General features: G+C 46.9%; 1 protein-coding gene across 22 annotated transcripts in view; it reads right to left on the reverse strand.

The window, feature by feature from the left end:
* Positions 1-18,157, reverse strand: part of PLEC (plectin) — a 475,125-nt gene that overhangs the window by 28,155 nt on the left and 428,813 nt on the right. For all 22 annotated transcript variants that reach the window (XM_073543308.1, XM_073543309.1, XM_073543307.1 and 19 more), the window contains 5 exons: positions 10,875-10,990; positions 9,943-10,049; positions 9,753-9,872; positions 5,268-5,363; positions 5,053-5,180 (listed from right to left, as the gene is read on the reverse strand). In XM_073543308.1, the coding sequence (XP_073399409.1) occupies positions 5,053-5,180; positions 5,268-5,363; positions 9,753-9,872; positions 9,943-10,049; positions 10,875-10,990 (567 nt within the window). The remainder of the gene's footprint in view (positions 1-5,052; positions 5,181-5,267; positions 5,364-9,752; positions 9,873-9,942; positions 10,050-10,874; positions 10,991-18,157) is intronic.

Consider the following 18,157-nt stretch of genomic DNA (forward strand, 5'->3'; position numbering starts at 1 on the left):
GCTACGCCAGATGACCTGGCCTCCACAGTCACCAGACCTGAACCCAATCGAGATGGTTTGGGGTGAGCTGGACCGCAGAGTGAAGGCAAAAGGGCCAACAAGTGCTAAGCATCTCTGGGAACTCCTTCAAGACTGTTGGAAGACCATTTCCGGTGACTACCTCTTGAAGCTCATCAAGAGATTGCCAAGAGTGTGCAAAGCAGTAATCAAAGCAAAAGGAGGCTACTGTGAAGAACCTAGAATATAAGACATATTTTCAGTTGTTTCACACTTTTTTGTTAATTATATAATTCCACATGTGGTAATTCATAGTTTTGATGCCTTCAGAGTGAATCTACAATTACATGGTCATGAAATAAAGAAAACTCTTTGAATGAGAAGGTGTGTCCAAACTTTTGCTCTGTACTGTACATCTCCAGACACAGCCCCCCATATACAGCTCTGGCAAACATTAAGAGACCGCTGCACACTGTTGTCAGTCTGTCTGATTTTTCTCTTTATATTTCTGAGTAAAATGTAAATTGCTCTTTTATTCTATAAACTCTTGACAACATGTCTCCAAATCTCCAAGCACTAAATTTTGCATTTATTTTCAGAAAATGAGAAATGGTCAAAAGAACATAAAACCCCAGAGCTTGCAGACCTCAGATAATGATAAAACCAGTCCATAATCCTTTAGAAACAACAATACTACTGTTTTACCTCAGGAAGAGTTCAGATATTCTGTGGAATCCCCATGATTGTTAATCCCAGCTTTCCTGCGTCTCGGCTGCTTTCCTCCAGTCTCGCACACGGCTTTTGGGTGACCTTATGCCACTCCTGGTACACACATGCAAGCAGTTCTTCTTTGTGTGATGGCTTGTGACTCTCCATCTTCCTCTTGATTACATTCCAGAGGTTCTCAGTGGGGTTCAGGTCTGGAGATTGGGCGGCCATGACAGGGATTTCATGTGGTGGTCCTTCATCCACACATTGATGACCTAGCTGGGTGGCATGGCGCATTGTCCTCAGAGTTAGGGAACATTGCCTGAGCAGAAGGAATCCGCTGTTTCTCCAGGATGACCTTGTCTGCGTCTTGATTCATACGTCCTTCGCAAAGATTAACCTGCCCAATTCCAGCCTTGCTGACTCATCCCCAGATCATCACCGATCCTCCACCAAATTTCACAGTGGTGCAGGACACTGGACACTGTGGCTTGTACGCCTCTCCAGGTCTCCGTCTAACCATTAGACGACCAGGTGTTGGGCAAAGCTGAAAATTAGACTCATCAGAGAAGATTACCTTACTCCAGTCCTCTATGGTCCAATCCTTATGGTGTTTTGGCAAACTTCAGCCTGGCTCTCCTTTACTTCTCATTGATGAGAGGCTTTTTTTCTAGCTTTACATGACTTGAGCCCGGCCTCTAGGAGTCTGTTGCGAACTCTTCTTGCCGTGCACTTCACCCCAGCTGCCATTCCTTTTGTAGGTCACTTGATGTCATCCTGCAGTTGCTGAGTGACATTTGAATAAGATGACGGTCATCCCAGTCAGTGGAGAGTCGTTTTCGCCCTCTGCCGCACTGTTGTCCCCAATGTCTGCTGCTTGACCTTGTTGTAATGAACTGCTGTCTTAGAAATTTAAAAAAAAAAGCCAACGCGAAACGCATGTCGGGGTTCTCCTGCCTGCACCACTGAGGTAATATGCATTCATTACACTGTTTACTTATGGCACTTTAGGGTCCCGTCACATTTAGCGATGCACCAGCGATCCCGACCACGATACGACCCGTTCAGGATCGCTGGTGCATCGCTAAGTGGTCGCTAGTGAGCTGCCACACAGGCAGATCTCACCAGTGACATCTCAGCGGTCGGGGGTCGTTACTTACCTGTCAGATGAGGCGGTCCTGACGTCCTCCCGCCCGCGTCCACGCGTCGCTCGTCGTCACAGCAGGAAGCAGCCGACGAGAAACTGCCCAGGATGTTCTCGCGCGATCAGCGATAGCCAGCGGGGGAGCCGGTCGGAGGTAAGTATCAGACATAGCGATATCGCTAACAATCTCGCTTAGTGCGATGAGGCCTTTAGCCTCTTACCTTTTTTGTCTACTCTGATGTCTCAGCATGCATCCCGGGGGTAATTATCCCTATACATTGCACTAGCAAGCATTATTGACTTTACATATCCTTGCACTCTGCACCTTTTTTACGCCTTGATATTTTAAAGCTCACACAATGAATACTGTTGAATACTGTCATGGTATCTTTATTTAAATCACAGGATTTTTTGATATACAGTGCCTACAAGTAGTATTCAACCCCCTGCAGATTTAGCAGGTTTGATAAGATGCAAATAAGTTAGAGCCTTCAAACTTCACACAAGAGCAGGATTTATTAACAGATGCATAAATCTTACAAACCAAAAAGTTATGTTGCTCAGTTAAATTTTAATAAATTTTAAACATAAAAGTGTGGGTCAATTATTATTCAACCCCTAGGTTTAATATTTTGTGGAATAACCCTTGTTTGCAATTACAGCTAATAATCGTCTTTTATAAGACCTGATCAGGCCGGCACAGGTCTCTGGAGTTATCTTGGCCCACTCCTCCATGCAGACCTTCTCCAAGTTATCTAGGTTCTTTGGGTGTCTCATGTGGACTTTAATCTTGAGCTCCTTCCACAAGTTTTCAATTGGGTTAAGGTCAGGAGACTGACTAGGCCACTCCAACACCTTGTTTTTTTGCCTCTTGAACCAGGCCTTGGTTTTCTTGGCTGTGTGCTTTGGGTCGTTGTCTTGTTGGAAGATGAAATGACGACCCATCTTAAGATCCTTGATGGAGGAGCGGAGGTTCTTGGCCAAAATCTCCAGGTAGGCCGTGCTATCCATCTTCCCATGGATGCGGACCAGATGGCCAGGCCCCTTGGCTGAGAAACAGCCCCACTGCATGATGCTGCCACCACCATGCTTGACTGTAGGGATGGTATTCTTGGGGTCGTATGCAGTGCCATCCAGTCTCCAAACGTCACGTGTGTGGTTGGCACCAAAGACATCCAGTCTCCAAACGTCACGTGTGTGGTTGGCACCAAAGATCTCGATCTTGGTCTCATCAGACCAGAGAACCTTGAACCAGTCTGTCTCAGAATCCTCCAAGTGATCATGAGCAAACTGTAGACGAGCCTTGACATGACGCTTTGAAAGTAAAGGAACCTTACAAGCTCGTCTGGAACGAAGACCATTGCGGTGGAGTACGTTACTTATGGTATTGACTGAAACCAATGTCCCCACTGCCATGAGATCTTCCCGGAGCTCCTTCCTTGTTGTCCTTGGGTTAGCCTTGACTCTTCGGACAAGCCTGCCCTCGGCACGGGAGGAAACTTTCAAAGGCTGTCCAGGCCGTGGAAGGCTAACAGTAGTTCCATAAGCCTTCCACTTCCAGATGATGCTCCCAACAGTGGAGACAGGTAGGCCCAACACCTTGGAAAGGGTTTTGTACCCCTTGCCAGCCTTGTGACCCTCCACGATCTTGTCTCTGATGGCCTTGGAATGCTCCTTTGTCTTTCCCATGTTGACCATGTATGAGTGCTGTTCACAAGTTTGGGGAGGGTCTTAAATAGTCAGAAAAGGCTGGAAAAAGAGATAATTAATCCAAACATGTGAAGCTCATTGTTCTTTGTGCCTGAAATACTTCTTAATACTTTAGGGGAACCAAACAGAATTCTGGTGGTTTGAGGGGTTGAATAATAAATGACCCTCTGAATAAACTTTTCACAATTTAAAAAAAAATTAAACAAAGAAATAACATTCTTTTTTGCTGCAGTGCATTTCACACTTCCAGGCTGATCTACAGTCCAAATGTCACAATGCTAAGTTAATTCCGAATGTGTAAACCTGCTAAATCTGCAGGGGGTTGAATACTACTTGTAGGCACTGTACATGTGGAAATAAACCTCTGCTTTTTGCACAGTATTTTTTGGGCATATTTTACCTGTATATGTAAATATCAATTCACATCAATTGGGATGTTTATTTTCTTCAGTCATTTATGCTATTTACCGTCATGGTGCAGCGGTACTTTTTCTTGTTGCAGTGTCCTCATGTTTTATGTACTAATTGATTTTCATATTTAATGAAATTTTTTTTTTAAAATAATACCATAATAAAAATTTGAGATTTTTTAAGACTTGGCTTCCATTTGCCCTTTTTCGGATGAATTAGAAATTTTAAGGATGGAGGCAACATGCCGCTCACTGTATCCCTCTACTAGTAAAGCCAGAATTGAGCCCTTCTTTTCCTCACTCAAGACTTTTCTTTTCAGCTCCTTTGGGATGGTTAAACGTTATTTTTTCATTCCTATCACTTTTGGGATATTCCTAGCACTTGTTTTGCCGTCCAGCTTGTCCTATTGCAGGAGGATTGTGAACACCACAGCAGAGTTTTTAGGCTGTGTACACACGCTGCGGATTCTGCTGCAGATGCGCAGCGGATTTGGCCCTGCAGATCCGCAGCAGTTTTTGCTGCGGTGTACAGTAGCATTCTAACCTATGGAAAAAAAAACGCTGTGCAGACGCTGCTGAATTTTTTGCGCGGATTTGCTGCGGTTTCAAAACCGCAGAAAGAATTGACATGTCAATTCTTTCTGCGGATTCCGCTGCGGTTTGCCATCTCCTCCATTGTGGGGATGAAAAACCGCAGGTCTTTTGACCTGCGGATTTACCTGCGGATTTTGAAAAATCCGAGCGGATCAATCCGCAGCGTGTGCACGTACCCTTATACTTTCCTTCGTTAAATAAGATTTGGTTCAGGTGATCACTAATCAGACGCACATTAAGTAGAATGAGGTGTCCTCTGGTGGGAATTCAGCTGACACTGGAATGGAATGCTGCCAGACGTGGAGAGAAGTGGATTTTTATACAACTGTGCAGTGGGCTCTTAATTTTTGCCAGAGCTGTATACATCCAGGGACACAGCCCCCCCCATACATATCTCTAGGAGCACAGCCCCCCATACATATCCCCAGAGACGCCCCCATATATATCTCCCGGGAAGAAGCACCCCATATGTCCCCAAACCTTCCTTACCTCTCCAGCTCGATGCGCAGAAGCTTCTCTCGCTCCAGGATGGACACGTGCAGTTTCCCCCACTCCTTCTCCACGTCCAGAGGGTGGTATCCGGGGGGCACCTTCAGCTGCCCAGATTTGACTGCACCCTGACAAGGAGACACGGGTGGTTTGTGGTCAGTGCTGGGGACTCATATATGAAGGTGATGACCGACCACCGGGGGCGCTGCACTCACCTCCAAAGACTGGTACTGCAGCTTGGACTGGTTCTTGTCTGCCTCTTTATTAGGGAGATCTGACTCTTTAAATTTTAGAAACTGGCGCCACAAAATCTGAGTGACAAGAAAGAGTTAAATTTACAAAAAAAGCAACATAAGTATGGCCCCAAAAGCTAACCAGAGGTGGGGGCCCCAAGGCTGACACAAAAGTACAGGGACCGTGAGCGTAGGGACCTCGACAGAGGTGGTACGTAGGGACCGCGACGACGACAGAGGTGGTACGTAGGGACCGCGACGACGACAGAGGTGGTACGTAGGGACCGCGACGACGACAGAGGTGGTACGTAGGGACCGCGACGACGACAGAGGTGGTACGTAGGGACCGCGACGACGACAGAGGTGGTACGTAGGGACCGCGACGACGACAGAGGTGGTACGTAGGGACCGCGACGACGACAGAGGTGGTACGTAGGGACCGCGACGACGACAGAGGTGGTACGTAGGGACCGCGACGACGACAGAGGTGGTACGTAGGGACCGCGACGACGACAGAGGTGGTACGTAGGGACCGCGACGACGACAGAGGTGGTACGTAGGGACCGCGACGACGACAGAGGTGGTACGTAGGGACCGCGACGACGACAGAGGTGGTACGTAGGGACCGCGACGACGACAGAGGTGGTACGTAGGGACCGCGACGACGACAGAGGTGGTACGTAGGGACCGCGACGACAGAGGTGGTACGTAGGGACCGCGACGACAGAGGTGGTACGTAGGGACCGCGACGACAGAGGTGGTACGTAGGGACCGTGATGACAGAGAAGGTACGTAGGGACCGTGATGACAGAGAAGGTACGTAGGGACTGTGATGACAGAGGAGGTATGTAGGGACTGGATGACAGAGGAGGTATGTAGGGACTGTGATGACAGAGGAGGTATGTAGGGACTGTGATGACAGAGGAGGTATGTAGGGACTGTGATGACAGAGGAGGTACGTAGGGACTGTGATGACAGACGTGGTATGTAGGGACTGTCATGACAGAGGTGCTATGCAGGGACTTTAGTGACAAAGGTGGTATGTAGGGACTGTGAATATCAGTATTATCATTGTCACAAGGCGCTGATCTCCACACAATCTCATGACAAGCAGGGCCAGTCTTATGTGATCACAGGATGTAGACATGCGCCTGACCACAACATTCTCATTAGTCACACGTCCTGCTACACCCTGCACGAATCACTGTCAGGCCAACTCTATACCTCCATACAAAGCATGTCACCCACCAGAGCCAGCCACAACACCCAGATATACACCATGTCACCCACCAGAGCCAGCGACAACACCCTAATATACACCATGTCACCCACCAGAGCCAGACACAACACCCTGATATACACCATGACACCCACCAGAGCCAGTCACAACACCCAGATATACACCATGTCACCCACCAGAGCCAGCCACAACACCCAGATATACACCATGTCACCCACCAGAGCCAGTCACAACACCCAGATATACACCATGTCACCCACCAGAGCCAGCCACAACACCCCGATATACATCATGTCACCCACCAGAGCCAGCCACAACACCCAGATATACACCATGTCACCTACCAGAGCCAGCCACAACACCCCGATAGAGTTGAGCGACTTTGGTCGGATCGGGTTTCGTGAAACCCGAATGAAACAAATTAAGTTTCAGATGAAACTCGTCCGACTAGAGCAAAACAAAGTCGGAGTTTCGTCCGAAACCCGACCCCAATGCAAGTCAATGGGAAATAAAAGTCGGACGAAACTCCGACTTTGTTTTGCTCTAGTCGGACGAGTTTCATTTGAAACTTATTTTGTTTCATTCGGGTTTCACGAAACCCGATCCGACCAAAGTCGCTCAGCTCTACACCCCGATATACACCATGTCACCCACCAGAGCCAGCCACAACACCCAGATATACACCATGTCACCCACCAGAGCCAGCCACAACACCCAGATATACACCATGTCACCCACCAGAGCCAGCCACAACACCCAGATATACACCATGTCACCCACCAGAGCCAGCCACAACACCCAGATATACACCATGTCACCCACCAGAGCCAGACACAACACCCTGATATACACCATGACACCCACCAGAGCCAGTCACAACACCCAGATATACACCATGTCACCCACCAGAGCCAGACACAACACCCTGATATACACCATGACACCCACCAGAGCCAGTCACAACACCCCGATATACACCATGTCACCCACCAGAGCCAGCCACAACACCCCGATATACACCATGTCACCCACCAGAGCCAGCCACAACACCCAGATATACACCATGTCACCTACCAGAGCCAGCCACAACACCCCGATATACACCATGTCACCCACCAGAGCCAGCCACAACACCCAGATATACACCATGTCACCCACCAGAGCCAGCCACAACACCCCGATATACACCATGTCACCCACCAGAGCCAGCCACAACACCCCGATATACACCATGTCACCCACCAGAGCCAGCCACAACACCCAGATATACACCATGTCACCCACCAGAGCCAGACACAACACCCAGATATACACCATGTCACCCACCAGAGCCAGCCACAACACCCCGATATACATCATGTCACCCACCAGAGCCAGCCACAACACCCAGATATACACCATGTCATCCACCAGAGCCAGCCACAACACCATGTCACCCACCAGAGCCAGCTACAACACCCAGATATACACCATGTCACCCGCCAGAGCCAGCCACAACACCCAGATATACATCATGTCACAAACCAGAGCCAGCCACAACACCCAGATATACACCATGTCACCCGCCAGAGCCAGCCACAACCAGGGCTGTGGAGTCGGAGTCGTGGAGTCGGTGCTCATTTTGGTGGAGTCGGAGTCGGTATAAAATGGACCAACTCAGACTCCTAAAATATATAATAAATTGGGTACAGTAATTCAATGCAGGATGTGCTGAATATTTTTTTATAGGAGTTTGGGAAAGTTATGAAATGTTCTATAAATGACTGTTCTATTCCTGATCTAAGGCTACATTCACACACAGCGTTTTTCCTGTGTTTTTTGAGGATACGTTTTTCAGCTGCAAAAGCTGATCATCTTTTTAAAAAACTGCATCACCTGAAAGGTTTTTGAGCTCATAGATAATGTTTTCAATAGCAAAAGCAGATTAGAAATCTGCTCTATCTATATATCCATTTATCCATATCTGTCTATCCATATCGTATCTGTACCAAAAAGAATGAAAACCGGGTAGTACACCAATATATATTCTGTTCTATCTAAATATCTTGATTATTGGATCATAAAAATGATTAAATGTCTGAGGTTCACATTGTACTACAATAAATTTTTCACTTAAATATAAGCAATATGTGTGGGAGTCGGAGTCGGTGTAAGGGAAATTGAGGAGTCGGAGTCGCAGGTTTGGCTTACCGACTCCACAGCCCTGGCCACAACACCCAGATAAACATCATGTCACCTACCAGAGCCAGCCACAACACCCAGATATACACCATGTCACCCACCAGAGCCAGCCACAACACCCCGATATACACCATGTCACCCACCAGAGCCAGCCACAACACTCAGATATACACCATGTCACCTACCAGAGCCAGCCACAACACCCCGATATACACCATGTCACCCACCAGAGCCAGCTACAACACCCAGATATACACCATGTCACCTACCAGAGCCAGCCACAACACCCAGATATACACCATGTCACCTACCAGAGCCAGCTACAACACCCAGATATACACCATGTCACCCGCCAGAGCCAGCCACAACACCCAGATATACACCATGTCACCTACCAGAGCCAGCTACAACACCCAGATATACACCATGTCACCCGCCAGAGCCAGCCACAACACCCAGATATACACCATGTCACCTACCAGAGCCAGCCACAACACCCAGATATACACCATGTCACCTACCAGAGCCAGCCACAACACCCAGATATACACCATGTCACCTACCAGAGCCAGCCACAACACCCAGATATACACCATGTCACCTACCAGAGCCAGCTACAACACCCAGATATACACCATGTCACCCACCAGAGCCAGCCACAACACCCAGATATACACCATGTCACCCACCAGAGCCAGACACAACACCCTGATATACACCATGACACCCACCAGAGCCAGTCACAACACCCAGATATACACCATGTCACCCACCAGAGCCAGTCACAACTGTTATAGAGCATATCACTTGCGAAAGACAACTAGAACAACCCGATATACAGCATGTCACCTGCTAGAGCAAGTTACAACAGTTAAAGAGCATGTCACCAGATAGAGTCAACTACAACACCCTGATATACAGCATTTCCCCCACCAGCTCGTGCCAAAACACCGTTATAGAGCATGTCACTCGCCAGAGCCAACTACTACACCCCGATATATCTTCTCTATCCCACGAGAGGGTTGCCAGGGGGCCGCAGCTCGTACCTCAATCTCCTCATAGCTGGCAGGGAATCTCTTTTCCTCGAAGATGACGGTGTAGTGTCGGATCCACTGGAGCAGCATGGTCACCCGTTCGTAGTATTCGTGCCACCTGAGCTCCAGCTCCTGCACGGACACAGACATTAACCTCCAGATGATGCACGGCAGCCCATGCGCCAGAGCTCCGGCTACTTACATTGGCCCTTACTCCATCCTGTACGTCAGGGACCCGAGGCATGGCGTCATAAAGCGAGGATACATAGGTGATGATGGATTTCTCATCAGGCTGCGGGACATCCACATCTACAAGGGCATGATATGTCAGGAGAGACATCACCGCCGCACACACACAGTATATACTGCAGGAGAGACATCACCGCCACACATATACAGTATATACTGCAGGAGAGACATCACCGCCACACATACACAGTATATACTGCAAGAGAGACATCACCTCCACACATACACAGTATATACTGCAGGAGACATCACCGCCACACATACACAGTATATACTGCAGGAGAGACATCACCGCCACACATACACAGTATATACTGCAGGAGACATCACCGCCACACATGCACAGTATATACTGCAGGAGACATCACCGCCACACATACACAGTATATACTGCAGGAGAGACATCACCGCCACACATACACAGTATATACTGCAGGAGAGACATCACCGCCACACATACACAGTATATACTGCAGGAGAGACATCACCGCCACACATACACAGTATATACTGCAGGAGAGACATCACCGCCACACATACACAGTATATACTGCAGGAGAGACATCACCGCCACACATACACAGTATATACTGCAGGAGAGACATCACCGCCACACATACACAGTATATACTGCAGGAGAGACATCACCGCCACACATACACAGTATATACTGCAGGAGAGACATCACCGCCACACATACACAGTATATACTGCAGGAGAGACATCACCGCCACACATATACAGTATATACTGCAGGAGAGACATCACCGCCACACATACACAGTATATACTGCAGGAGAGACATCACCGCCACACATATACAGTATATACTGCAGGAGAGACATCACGGGTTGTGCCTGGGGTCGGGTGGGTGTGAGCACGTACCCTCTGGATCCAGAAGTCTGGTGACCCCGAGCTCCCTTTCGGCCACGGTGAATGCCTGGTCCAAGTTCTCCAGGTTCGGCTGACGATACACCCTGTTCATGTCTATGAGCATCGGCCTGTTGGGAGAAGCAGAAGAGAAGGCTCTCGTCACCTGCTGGAAAAGAGAAGCTGGCAGGCTCTTGCGAAAACTGCCGATATACGGAGCAAGGTCGTGTCCGACCATCCTCAATCACAGAGGACAACGCAACATCCACCATCAATGAAGACAAGATATGCAAACTCCACACTGGCCCGGAGTGTATATACAGTCATGGCAGAAAGTGGTAAAACCCATGAAATGAAGTATTTCTCCCAGACAATTATTACATTTCCCCATGTTTTGTTATACTCAGGTTTATTATCTTTCTGTGTACTGGAACACCCCAAAAAAAATCTGATAATATAAGGCAAATTGGACATAACGTCACACAAAACCCCAAAATAAGCCGGACACAATTGTTGGCACCCTCCTTAATATTTGGTCACACCTCCTTTGGAATAACTTCAGTCAGTCGCTCCCTATAACCATCCACAAGCTTCTTCCTCCTCTCAGCTGGGATCTTGGACTCTTCTTACAATCTGCTCCTGGTCACATATTTCGCCTTCTCCCAACAGCGATTGTAAGATCTCTCCACAGGGGATCAATGGGACTAAGATATGGACTTATTGCTGCCACTTCAGAACTCGCTTTATTTCCATCAATTTCTGAGGGCTCCTTGAAGTATGTTTGGAGTCATTGTCCTGCTGGTAAACCCATGACATAGGACGCCCAGCAAACCCAGCATTCTGACATCAGGCCCTACATTGCCACCCGAAATCCTTTGGTACTCTTCAGATTTCATGATGCCTTGCACACAGTCAAAGCACCCAGTGCCAGAGGCAGCAAAACAACTGGGACCCTCCACCATGTCTGACTGCAGGTGCTGTGTTCTTGTCTTTGTAGCCTCATTCCGTTTTCGGTTAACAGAATGATGTGCTTTACCAAAAAGCCCTATCTTGGTCTCATCTCACCACAAGATGATTTACCAGAAGGATTTTGGCTTACACAAGTACATTTTGGCAAACTGCAGTTTAGATTTGTAAGTCGCTGTGTCAGCAGTGGGGTCCCCTGGGGTCTCCTGCCATAGCATTTTATTTCATTCAGAGGTGGATGGATAGTCTGAGCTGACATTGATGCGCCCTGAGCCTTCAGGACAAGTTGAATTTCTTTGGAACTTGATTGGGGCTTATCCGCCATCCAGACTATCCTGCGTTACAACCTTTCATAAATTTTTCTCAGCTGTCCAGGGAGATTAGTTTCAGCACACCGTGGATAAAGGAACAACAAGATCTTTGGAGATGGACTTGTAACCTTGAGATTGTTGATATTGTTCAATAATTCTGATTTGCAAGTCAGACAGTTGTCTTTTTGTTCTCCATGGTAGATGGAATAATGGCGGGGGGTATACTCACTTCTGTGATCTACTGTACATGTAGTAATGGCGGAGGGGTGTACTGACTTCAGATGCGGTTTAACAATGATAAATGTAAGGTTACACACATGGGAAGAAGGAATCAATATCACCATTACACACTGAACGGTAAACCACTAGGTAAATCTGACATGGAGAAGGACTTGGGGATCCTAGTTACTGATAAACTTACCTGGAGCAGCCAGTGCCAGGCAGCGGCTGCCAAGGCAAACAGGATCATGGGGTGCATTAAAAGAGGTCTGGATACACATGATGAGAGCATTATACTGCCTCTGTACAAATCTCTGGTTAGACCACACATGGAGTACTGTGTACAGTTTTGGGCACCGGTGCTCAGGAAGGACATAATGGAACTAGAGCGAGTACAAAGGAGGGCAACAAAATTAATAAAAGGGGATGGGGGAACTACAATACCCAGAGAGATTAGCAAAATTAGGATTATTTAGTCTAGAAAAAAGACGACTGAGGGGCGATCTAATAACCATGTATAAGTATATAAGGGGACAATACAAATCTCTCTCCGAGGATCTGTTTATACCAAGGAAGGTGACGGTCAAAAGGGGGCATTCTCTGCGTCTGGAGGGGAGAAGGTTTCTCCACCAACATAGAAGAGGATTCTTTACTATTAGGGCAGTGAGAATCTGGAATTCCCTGCCTGAGGTGGTGGTGGTGGCGAACTCAGTCGAGGGGTTCAGGAGAGGCCTGGATGTCTTCCTGGAGCGTAACGATATTGTATCTTACAATTATTGTTAGGTTCTTTAGAAGGACGGAGATCTGGGGATTTATTCTGACAGAGTACAGGCTGAACTGGATGGACATATGGCTTTTTTCGGCCTTGATAACTATGTTACTATGTAATTCCCGCTACTTGGTTGTGGCGTTCAGTATACGCTGCTCTTGTATTTTGCATCCTGCCACTATGTGTCGGACGGTTTCTGAGGTTTCTTTACATAGTCTGCACCTTGGGTCTTGTCTTGTGTAGTGATAATATGTATGGCTGGCAGGTAACTAGCATGTTTCCAGGCTGCAGCTCTCCATAAAGGTCACACACACGTTATCCTGAGACTAGGCAGTTTCCTGGTCTGTACCAGGATGATATCAAGTTGTATGCGAAGAACGAACGAGACATCGATTCACTGATCCACCTGACAAGGATCTACAGTGAAGACATCGGGATGTCCTTCGGAATGGAGCAGTGCGGCCGGTTGGTAATAAAGAGAGGCAAGGTAGTGAAGACTGATGGAGTGGAATTACCAGCAGGGCACATAGCAAATGTACAGACATGCTACAAGCACCTCGGCATCCCACAGGGATACGGGAACCATGATGATGAGGCGAGGAAAGCAACATCCAAATACCATCAAAGGGTGAGACAGGTCCTGAATAAAATCCACGCCATCAATACATATGCCCTGCCAGTTCTCAGATACCCTGCTGGCATAGTGCGCTGGCCAAAAGAAGAGATGGAAGCTGCAGATGTGAAGACACGAGAGCGCCTCACAATGCATGGAGGTCTCCACCCTAAGTCTACCACCCAAAGATTGCATACCAACAGAAAGGAGGGTGGTCGAGGCTTGATAAGCATCCAAGCCGCCATCACGGATGAAACAAGGAGGATCCAGGAATACATCAGAAGAATGGCGCCAGAAGATGAGATGCTGAGGGAAAGCCTAAGGCCTGTTTCACACTTCAGTTTTTTCTGTCAGTATAAATCCACCAAAATAGCGGAAAACGGATCCGCAGGCGAACTGACAGTAACGGGGGACAGCGGATCGGCGGAAGTACGGATCCGCCGATGGTAAAAATTTAAAGAAACCGCGGTAGAAAAAAAAAAATAATACTGGTCATCTTGCGCGATGATGGGGCTGGAGATTGCGGAATGGAGGTTGCGGGTAAGGAGGGGGGGAGAGAGAGGGAGAGAATATTTTCAACCAGCAGCGACACTTGATTCAGGGTTAAAAGGCAAAAGTGCGGATCCGGACTGCAAAAAAACGTTGCATGGTCCGTTCGGTGATCTCTGCGGACGCCAAAATTTTGGCGGATCAGCAGAAATACGGACGCAACGGACAGTCATCAGTCAAAATCCGGCAGTAATGAAAGTCAATGGGGAAAAAAAACGGATCCGCTAGGAAAATTGGCGGATCCGTTTTTTTTCACAAAACGGCGGATCTTGACTGATTGAGAAAAACTGATGTGTGAAACAGGCCTAAGGCAGCATCAACAGATCTGGAAGGAAGAGCAGGAACATGAAGGGTCATAGCAAGACGAGCCGCTGCATGGGATGACCCACCGACAGATAATGGAGGTGGCTGACATGGAGAACTCCTACCAATGGCTGGAGAAAGCTGGACTCCGAGACAGCACAGAGGCACTAAGTACCAGATCCATAGAAGCAGGAATCTACCACACAAGACAAGACCCAAGGTGCAGACTGTGCAAAGAAAACTCCGAGACCGTCCAACACATAGTGGCAGGATGCAAGAACAGCGTATACCGAACGCCACCACCAACTAGCGGGAATTGTGTACAGGAACATCTGTGCAGCATATGGGCTAAGCCCCATATATCTAATATATATATATATGTCATGTGACATCGGACTCTCCGTGGTACTGGGATAGAACATAATTCATGTCTAGAGAGGAGCGAAATTGTTCGGATTCAGTCCCGAATACGATCGGCATGGAATACTGGTTTTGCAATATTCGTTGAACACAGCCGGACGTCATTACAGTCAACGGGAGCAGAAATGACTGACTCTGTTGGGAACCGATCATCAAACATACAATGGGCCTGAATAGGGAACCCATATGGCACGAAGAACCAAATCCGGACAAACGCGCTCATCTCTATTCAGGTCACGGATCCGTCCTATGCTACATACAAGACATCGCCTCGCCCCAGGTGTCACTGCTGTAAAGTGATGCTCCCACACCCTGCACTGAATGTAACATGACCTCCACAGTGTTATGTATACAGTTACACCCCGTAATCATTATATACTGCACTATGTGGCATACAAGCGCCCTGCACATACAGTGTAAAAGTTTGGGCACCCTTTGAGATTTGTGTGCTCAGAAAACTTTGACCAAGCTTTCAGACCATCATTATCCTGTTCGTGTTATGGCTTCTTCACCATCATCATTAGGAGAGGCCAGGGGATGCAAATTACCCAGTTTATAATAACCCAGCCTCCCCTAACCTTGTGCCAAAACCCAGCAGCCATGGGTCCTTCTAAGCAGCTGCCGAGCACTCGGAGAATGAACATGGTGGAGGCCACAAAGCAGGAGAAGGCTATAAGAAGGTAGCAAAGCGTTTTCAAGTTTCCCTTTCCTCAGTATGAAAAGAAATGGCCGTTACCAGCAACAGTGGAGGTCAGGATAAGGTGTGGAAGACCAAGCAACATTTCAGTGAGAGCTGCTCCTAGGATTGCTAGAGAGACAAATCAGAACCCCCCGCTTGACTGCAAAAGACCTTCAGAAAGATTTAGCAGATTCTGGAGTTGTGGTAGATTGTTCTACTGTTCAGAGACACCTGAAGAAATATGGCCTTCAGGAAAGAGTCGTCAGAAGAAAACCTCTCCTGCGTCCTCACCATAAAATTCAGCGTCGTAAATATGCAAAAGAACATCTAAACAAGCCTGATGCATTCTGGAAACAAGTCCTGTGGACCGACTAGGGTAAAACAGAAGTCTGGCCACAATGGTCACAGGTATTGTGTAGAAAAAAAGGGCACAAAATGTCAGAAGAACATCTCGCCAACCATTAAGCATGGGGGTGGATCAATGATGCTTTGGGGTTGTGTTGTAGCCAATGACACAGGGAACATTTCATGTGTAGAGGGAAGAATGAGTTCAATGAAATTTCAACAAATTCTTGATGAAAACATAAATCTGTGTGTAAACAAGCTGAAAGTGAAGAAAGGGTGAATGGAGAATGATCCTAAACACATGTCAAAAGTCACACCCCCTACACATTTTATTACATCCCCTGTACCTTATATATTACCCTTTCTGTCCAGTACATTATTACCCCCCCCCCCCCCCCCCCCGCACATTATATGTTACTCTCTCCCCTGGTACAATATTACACCCCCTGTACATTATATATTTCCTATACATTATACATTCCACCCCCCCGTACAATATACATCACCTCCCCGCATAATACATTCTTAAACCCCCTGTACATTATATATTTCCGATGCATTATACCCCCTGTGCATTATACATTACACCCCACTTGTACATTACACATTATCCCTCTCCCTCTGGTACATTATTAGACCCCCCTCCTGTACATTATACATTACCCCCAGTACATTAGTACACCCCCTGTACAGTACACATTACACCCCCTGTACATCATACATTACCCCCAGCACATTAGTACACCCTCTGTACAAGATATATTTCCTGTACAGTACACATTACACCCCCTGTACATTATAAATTATTACACCCCCCTGTACATTATACATTACCCCTTTTACATTATACATTACCCCTTTTACATTATACATTACCTCCCCCCATAAAATATTGCACCTCTGTACATGATACATTCCACCCCCCGTACATTATATATTATTCGCTGTACAATATACATCACCTCCCCGCATAGTACATTCTTAAACCCCCTGTACATTATATATTTCCGATGCATTATAGCCCCTGTGCATTATACATTACACCCCACTTGTACATTACACATTATCCCTCTCCCTCTGGTACATTATTAGACCCCCCTCCTGTACATTATACATTACCCCCAGTACATTAGTACACCCTCTGTACAAGATATATTTCCTGTACAGTACACATTACACCCCCTGTACATTATAAATTATTACACCCCCCTGTACATTATACATTACCCCTTTTACATTATACATTACCCCTCTTACATTATACATTACCTCCCCCCATAAAATATTGCACCTCTGTACATGATACATTACACCCCCCTGTACAGTATACATTACGCCCTGTACATTCCACCCCTATACATCTACTCCCATAGAACATTACACCGCCCTGTACAGTATACATTACTACAACCCCTGTACATTATGAATTACTGTACCCTATGTACATTATATATTACACTCTATACATTACCCTCTCTATATTGCCCCCGTCAGCCCCTGGTACATTATTACACCCCCTGCACATTATATATTATTCCCTGTATATTATACATTACACCCCCTATACATTACCCTCCCCCCTTGTACATTATATATTACACCCCCTGAACATTATACATTATTACACCCACTGTACATTATACATTACCTCCCTCACCTTGATACATTACACCCCGTATACATTATATATTACACCCCCTGTACATTATTACACCCACTGTACATTATACATTACCCCCCTCACCTTGATACATTACACCCCCTGTACATTATATATTACACCCCCTATACATTACTACACCTCCTGTACATTATACATTAACCCCCTCAACTTGGTACATTATTACACCCCCTTTACATTATACATTACCCCCCTCAACTTGGTACATTATTACACCCCCTGTACATTATACATTACCCCCTTCACCTTGGTACATTACACCCCCTGTACATTATATATTACACCCCCTGTACATTATATATTGCGCCCCTGTACATTATACATTACCCCCCTCACCTTGGTACATTATTACACCCCCTGTACATTATATATTACACCCCCTATACATTATACATTACCCCCCCTCACCTTGGTACATTATTACACCCCCTTCACCTTGGTAC

Source organism: Dendrobates tinctorius, unplaced genomic scaffold, assembly GCF_039654945.1.
Source record: "Dendrobates tinctorius isolate UK_male_01 unplaced genomic scaffold, ASM3965494v1 ptg000130l, whole genome shotgun sequence".
In the NCBI taxonomy this organism is placed as follows: domain Eukaryota; kingdom Metazoa; phylum Chordata; class Amphibia; order Anura; family Dendrobatidae; genus Dendrobates; species Dendrobates tinctorius.